Source organism: Vitis vinifera, chromosome 14 (genome assembly GCF_030704535.1).
Source record: "Vitis vinifera cultivar Pinot Noir 40024 chromosome 14, ASM3070453v1".
NCBI classification, from domain to species: domain Eukaryota; kingdom Viridiplantae; phylum Streptophyta; class Magnoliopsida; order Vitales; family Vitaceae; genus Vitis; species Vitis vinifera.
Genome location: NC_081818.1, coordinates 9,638,229 through 9,646,176, shown reverse-complemented (window position 1 = coordinate 9,646,176; position 7,948 = coordinate 9,638,229). Strand labels below are relative to the sequence as shown.

The window sequence follows — 7,948 nt, the reverse complement described above, 5'->3', positions numbered from 1 at the left end:
TCTCACTTGCCCCCAAATCTAACAAGGCTTTCTCCACTACCTTTCCTCCAATCATGACTGAAATGGTAGGACTTCCCGGGTCTTTGTACTTCAAAGGAGACTTACATTGTAAGATTGCACTTACTTGCTCAGTCAAGAAGGCTTTCTTGTTTACAGTCAACCTCTTTTGATAGTACATAAATCCTTTAGGAATTTTGCATACGTTGGAACTTGTTTAATCATATCCAGCAGTGGAATATTAACTTTCACTTGCCTCAATACTTCAAGGATTTCAGCTACATTTCTAATCCTCTTTTTCCCATGTAATGCTTGAGGAAAAGGTGGAGAAGTTGATTTCTTCAGCCTTTCTTCCTTCAGAAGTTCCTTCTCTGGAATTGCATTCATTGTTGAATCAGATTCCTTCTTTTCTTCACTGATCTTACTCTCTTTATCTTCCATTTCCTTCCCTTTCTTTATCTCTTCTTCTTTCTCAACATGTGGCTTGGGTGTTGGCTGCTCAATTTTTTTACCACTCCTTAGAGTGATCAAAGCTTTGACATCTTTCATCTATGATGATTCTCCCTCTTGGCTTTCCACTTCATGGACACCTTTGGGATTTTGGTGAGGTTGAGAAGGAAATCTTCCCTTTTCTTGCAGTGTATTCAAATTTGTAAGCCTTGAAATTGAATATTGAATGTTATCAAACTTTTGGTTCATATCATTTTGCATTCCATCCATCCTTTTATTCAACATACTCTCTACTCTATCAATTCTTTGATAGATTTGAGCGTTGGTTGCTTCTTGCTTTCCAACAAAATCTCTCACTACCTTGCTAAGATTAGCCATTGCTTGTTCAAGACTTGAAGATTGTTGAGATGGTGGATCCGGCTGTTGGTACTGAGTTGCTCTGGCCTTCCATGAGAAATTTGGATGATTCCTCCAACTTGAGTTGTAGGTATTTCCATAAGGCGCATTGTTATTGGGCCTGAATTGTCCAACAACATTTGCTTGATCTCTATACATCTCCCTTTCAGCTGAAATTGCAGGGCATTCCTCCACCAAATGTTCAAATGGTTGACAATTAGGACACAACTTCACTTGCACTGGTGCTTCAGCAACAACTTGCACTTCATGTATTCTTTTCAGCTCCAGCTCCTCCAATCTTCTTATCATAGCTGCCAACTTTGCTTTCATATCATCATCTTCTTTCAAGGTATACATCCCAGCCTTTGCATTGAAAGCATTCAGTTGAGACTTCATCTTCCCCACTTCTCCTTTGGTTGGTTCATCCCATCCCCTTGAAACATCAGCTACATAGCTCAAGAAATCCATAGCTTCCTCTAGATTTTTGCTCATGAAATCTCCTCCACACATTGTCTTGAGGAGTTGCTTCATTGAAGAGGACATACCATCATAGAAATAACTCACCAATAGCCATGTATCAAAGCCATGGTGAGGGCAAGCATTTATAGCTTCCATGTATCTTTCCCAACACTCATAGAATTTCTCATTCTCTTTAGCTGAGAAATTTGAAATTTGCCTTTTCAAGCCATTTGTTCTATGAGTAGGAAAGAATTTCTTGAGGAATTTAGCTTGTAAGTCAGTCCAAGAACGGATACTCCTTGGCCTTAAAGAATTAAGCCAAATTTTGGCCTTATCCTTTAAAGTAAAAGGAAATAACTTAAGCCTCATCAGATCAATTGAAGCTCCTCCCTCTTGAAACGTATTACAAACATCTTCAAATTCCTTGATGTGTGCATACGGATTCTCACTCTCCATTCCATGGAAAGTTGGTAGAAGTGGAACAAGATACGGTCTGATCACTAGCTGCTCGGTAGGGGGCACTATACATGATGGTGCACTCATACGAGGTGGATGCATACGATCCCTCATTGATCTGAATTCATTGAGATTGTCTTGACGACCTTGGTGACTATGCTGATCTTCAGGTGTAGTTTCCATGATATTCAAGCTCAATTCGAATTCTCTTCTCTGAGGTGTATCACACTTAACAAGCCTTCCTCCACTGTCTCGTATCCACTTTGGCATACACAACTAGTATCTATCTGCAACTTAAATGAAAATAAAGGACAACAAAAGGAAAACAGGGCTACAACAACAAAATTAAACTAGGCTAAATTTAAAAGATAAACTTGGATTAAGAATAAATAAAGAAAAAATGAGAATTAGTAAAGTGAAAGAAACGTTACCAACTTGTGATGAAAATCACAAGTGCTCAAAAATTGGTATCACTATAAACTTGACATATTCCCCGGCAACGACGCCATTTGATTCGTGCCCAATTGGTGTCTCAACTGATTCGTGTCCAGCTGGTTCTCCTTGATTGAGGGAGTAATCAACAAAATTTATAACCTATAACACCATATACTAGGGTAGTAAAGAAAAAGCTACTATAGTATAGTGGCTCTAGGATCATCCACTGGGAAAAATTAACAAGCTCTCAATGATACCAATTCCAAGTGAATTGGTCTTGTTTCATTTCAAGGTTAGCTTAAGAAGTAAAACACAAACTTTGATTGGTAAAGGTTTAGATTTAAACTAACTAACATAACAAATGTTTGGAATAACTTAGGAAGAAAAACATTCCTTGGAGAGTTAGGTTCACTAGGATGGTTCCTCATGCAAAAGACATAGCTCCGATCAGATGGTTCCTTTCCTCGCGTTAGAGATTCAACATATAGTCAATTCTCTAGCTGGTGTTGTACAGATTCATCCTTCAATTAGATTTCACTTTAATTCTCTCACTGATGCAACTTGCAATGGTTTAAGCCTCTCACTAAGCCGTAACCATTCAAGGTGATCTTTAACCTTGGATTACCCGTCAAAAGCTCGCAAGAGATAACTAATGGATGTCTCCTTGGAGTCCAAAAGCTTATCAAGTGTTGGCTATTCTAGAAAATCTTACCCTGAAATCACCTACCAGAGGCTCGCAAGGGGTAAACTAGTGCATTTCCATGGTTGGAAATCACTTGCCTTACCAAGTGTTGGCCCAGGTGATTCCAAGGTGTTTTAAGTTAACTAAAAACATAGAAATCACTAAAGGATTTCACTTCCTCTTCATTAATAGCTAAAACCACAAAGCTTTGCATTCTTGCACTTGGAACCTCCCCCGGCAACCTTAGCTCCAAGGAATTAGAGGTTTAGTTACTCATTCTCTGGGGAAAACTCCTCAGAGAGTTCATAACTTAGTATTAACTAAAAATACAAAGTGAGAAGGTAAGGCAGTAGAAAGAAATAAACTTTACTTGCTTACCCAAACTTTTTACAGAAGGAACTCCTCTCTGAGAACAGGCTCTCGAGAGGTATATATATGTACATAATATAAAACTAATTATTACATAGATATTTAGTCTTTTTACTAACTTAAAAGCTAAGGAATCTTGTAATTGGTGGCTTACAAGGAGTATTTTGGGATTTAGACAACAAAAATCTGATGTAAAATATCTCCCAACGTCGGTAGCAAATATCGGGAGGCTTCAGGAACCATTTCGCAAGAGAAAATGGTGTCTGTGAGATTTCGCAGACACTCAAGAGGGCTGCGAAATCATTTCGCAACAACATGCTATCTTCGCAGGGCTGCGAAGTTGGCTTCCACCTTGAGGTTCCCAGCTTCCCTCTCGCGGTATATGTCGGGCAACTTCAGAAGGAAATACACCCTACTGTACAAAAAGGCTGCGGAATCACTTCGCAATAAAAGGGTGATTTCGCAGCACTTTGCAAAATGCTTCCTTCAGCTCGGAGTGATTGGCTTGCAATGGCTGTAACTTCTTCGTTTCAACTCCGAATTGCACACCGTTTAAAGAATTGGATTGTTGACTTCCTGAGCTTTGAAATGGTATATAGAATACATCATTTGGACTTCAGAAAGTACTCCAAAAGTGGCTCCTACGACTGTCATCAAGAATATGCTTTATGGCAGATTCTCTTTGCTTTTTCTCCTTGCAATCCGGATTTACTCTTGGCAAATGACTTCCAAGCTTTGCCCAAGATTCCTCATAACTCTCCTCAGTCTTGACTTGCTTTGGTGATCAAATTACTAACAAAAACACCAAAACTTACACAAAGTGATTAAAATTGCTTTAAAGGATCCTTAACATGCCAATTGAGTTAAAAGGCCAAAACTACTACTCAAAAGTGTTTAAAATGATTAATTATAAGCTATCAAATAGTACTTTTTGAGTAGTAATCATCATCCTCTGAGGAAAAGCCCTCAGAGGCTATTTGGCTACTAAGAAAATAGAAATGGGGAAGAACAGGAGAAGAGAGAAAAACAGAACAAGGCTCTGTATAGTCTATATATTTATATATTTTACATCTCCATCTGTCTCTGTATATTTTACAATGGATGCACGGGAATATATATAGAGAAGTTTTTCCAACCTTCCTAGCTAAGAAATCTTATGATTGGTGGATTACAAGGAGAAGAATGGAAATTTATACAAAAATATCTAAAAGAAAAGATCTAAAGTGGAGTCGGCGGAACAGAGGAAAATTCGCACCATGCATGGGCTGTGCGAATTTTGAAGGTGTTGTGCGAGTGTTGTGCAAGTTTCACACAAGCTTCGCACAAGCTGAAGGTGTTGTGCGAGTGTTGTGCGAGTTTCGCACAAGCTTCGCACAAGCTGAAGGTGTTGTGCGAATTTCGCACAAGCCTGGAGCAGTTGTCTTCCGAAGGCCATATCTTCCTCATTTCAGCTCCAAATTGTACACGGTTTGAAGCGTTGGATTTTTGGCTTCCTGAGATTTGAAATGGTATATAGAATGTAGAAAATGGACTTCGGAAAGTGCTCCAAAAGTGCGAAGGAAGATTGCAGCTGTTGTCCTCTATTTTCTTCACTTTGCTTGTTTTTCCTTTTTGCTTCTCTCCTTTACTTGGCTTGTTTTAATGATCCAAAAAGCTGTCAAAACACTAAAACTAGCCACAAATATGATTAGAAGTCATTGCTAGGTCCTTAACATGCCAATTGGGATAAAGATGGAGAACTACTACACAAAAGTGCTTAAAACATAATGAATTAAAGGTGTAAAATAGCACTTTTTGGGTAGTAATCAGTCAACCTGTTAATACACCAATAGAAAAATGTCTGAAATTGTGTGTTGAGCCTAATCAAGTATCAACCGATAAGGGAAGATACAAGAGACTTGTGGGGAGATTAATGTACTTAGCTCATACAAGACCAAATCTTGCTTATGCATTGAGTGTAGTGAGTCAATACATGCATAATCCTGGAGAGCAACATATGAATGCAGTCATGCGTATTTTGAGGTATTTGAAGAATGCTCCTGGGAAAGGAATTTTGTTCGCTAAAAATGTTGATCATCAGAGTATAGAAGTATATACTGATGTCGATTGAGCCGGTGTAGTGGATGATAGGCGATCTACATCTGGTTACTTTACCTTTGTAGGTGGTAATCTTGTGACATGGAAAAGTAAGAAGCAGAATGTCGTCGCCCGTTCAAGTGCAGAAGCGGAATTTAGAGGTATGGCTCTAGGACTTTGTGAGGCATTATGGCTAAGACTCCTCTTACAGGATTTAGGTTACCTATCTAGGCAACCAATCCGATTGTTTTGTGACAATAAAGCCGCATGTGACATTGCTCATAATCCAGTACAACATGATCGTACAAAGCATGTCGAGGTGGATAGATTCTTCATTAAGGAAAAGTTGGATGATAGGATTGTGGAATTGCCTAAGATTCGATCAGAAAATCAATTGGTCGATATCCTCACCAAAGCTGTCTCAAGTCAAGTGTTCTCAAAATTTTTAGACAAGTTGGGCATGTGTTACATCTATGCACCAACTTGAGGGGGAGTGTTGAGATATTAGGAATGTTTTCCTTATATCATTCTTTCCTTATATCATTTAGTGTTGAGATATTAGGAATGTTTAGATATTAGGAAAGTTGAGATATTAGGAATATTGAGATATTATGAATATTGAGATATTAGGAATATTGAGATATTAGGAAAGTTGAGATATTAGGATATTAGTTGTTATTTCCTTATATCATTCTTTCCTTGTATCATTCTTTCCCATTCTTAGAATGGTGATTACCCTCTATATATACTATGTACATGAGCGAATGAATTAAAATTAATGAAAAAACTATCATTTATCAATTTGAAGATGCTCTTCTCCAAGCCCAAGAAGAAGCTCCCTCCTGGACCCTTTGCCTTTCCAATCATAAGCAGCTACTTATGGCTTCGGAAATCTTACACAGAACTTGAGCCAATCCTCAGAAACCTTCACGCTAAGCATGGTCCAATCGTCTCCCCCCCACTTGGCAACAGCCCAGCAATCTTCGTTGCGAGTGCCTCCCTGGCTCACGAAGCATTAGTTCAAAATGCTGCAGTTTTCGTCCACCGCCCCGTTCCTCTGGTTACCAACAAAGTCATTGGAAGCAACCAGCACAACGTCAGCTCCGCCGGTTACGGTCCCACCTGGTGCCTCCTCCGCCGCAACCTCACTACAAAAATCTTCAACCCCTTGCGCCTAAAAGCGTACTCCCGAGCCCACAAGTGGGTGCTGGAGATTCTCTTCTCTCAGCTTCGCAGGAGCTCTAAAACCGCAGATGGTGTGGTACGCGTGGTGGATGACTTCCACTTCGCCATGTTTTGCTTGCTGGTTCTGATGTGCTTCGGGAATCAGCTTGAGGAGGAGAAAGTGAGAGAAATCCAAGCTGCTCAGCTGCGAGTTTTGGCTGGTTTTGGCACCTTCAATATGCTCAATTTCTGGCCTACCATAGGAAAGATCTTGTTTCGGAAGCGTTGGGAGAAGTTCCTGCAGCTTCGCAAGCATCAAGAAGATGTGTTGATCCCTCTTATAAGGGCCAGAGATCGCTTGAAGAAGGAATTACAAAGCAAACAAGAAGATTCCGACAAAGAAGACAGCAGTCGTATAACAGTCTACGTTGATACTTCGCTGGATCTGCAACTGCCTGACGAGAAGAGGAAGCTCAATGACAGCGAACTGGTTAGTTTGTGCTCCGAGTTTCTCAACGCAGGAACACATACTACTTACACATTGCTGCAGTGGATCATGGCAAACCTGGTGAAGTACCCGCATATTCAGGCCAAGGTCTTTGAAGAGATTAGTGGGGATATGGGGACAAGAGAGGACGACGTGAAGCAGGAAGATTTGCAGAAGATGCCATACTTGAAGGCTGTGATCTTGGAAGGTTTGAGGCGTCATCCTCCTGGACACTTCGGCTTGCCTCATGCAGTGAACCAAGATGTAAATCTGGGTGGCTATACAATCCCCCAAAACGCTAACATTTTTTTCATGGTAGCAGAGATCGCATGGAACCCTGAAGTGTGGGAAGATCCACTGGAATTGAAGCCAGAGAGGTTCTTGACTGATTTGAGAGAATTTTGTTATTAATTTCTTGTTATTTTAAATATCAACTTTTTTGCTAAAACTAAATTTGAAAGTTGTTTTAAAATTATTTAATCCAAACATATTTATTGGTTTTATTAATATCAAGTAATTGATATATATATATATATATATATATATATATATATATATATAATATATTATTATTATAGAAAGTTGATAATCAATTGAGTTTTTTAGGCAATGATGGCTCAAGAGTAGTTTATTTTTATTGAAAAAAAAATCCTTTTTACTTATTAGGTTAAGTTAATTTTGGCTTTAAATAATATTATTAATTTATTTTATCAAATATATTTATATTTAACGTACTCAATGGCTTGAATTAAATCATTAAATTATATTAAATGATTAAATTGGTTTACGAATTAATATGGTTCCTTAGTCTTAAGAGGGTTGGAAGATTTCTTTAATTTATTAACTAATACAAAGTGCTGGAATATATCTTTTTTGTTTTTTATTTTTAAAATAAAAAATAATGAAAACTTTTATATTCTGTTGAGTGATAGTGAGGGAGGCTAACATCTCATTAACATTCATACTTGGAAGATTTT

The 7,948-nt window shown here is 38.6% G+C and overlaps 1 protein-coding gene across 1 annotated transcript; it reads left to right on the top strand.

Annotated features, from left to right (window-relative positions):
• Positions 1-6,128: 6,128 nt before the first annotated feature.
• Positions 6,129-7,382, top strand: LOC100266513 (cytochrome P450 89A2). Its single transcript, XM_002263998.2, has one exon. It carries the CDS (start codon positions 6,129-6,131, stop codon positions 7,380-7,382), a length of 1,254 nt encoding a protein of 417 aa, XP_002264034.2.
• The last annotated feature ends 566 nt before the right edge of the window (positions 7,383-7,948 follow it).

Coding starts and splice junctions, on each gene's coding strand:
- LOC100266513 (XM_002263998.2), top strand. CDS start 6,129: ATGCTCTTCTCCAAGCCCAAGAAGAAGCTCCCTCCTGGACCCTTTGCC.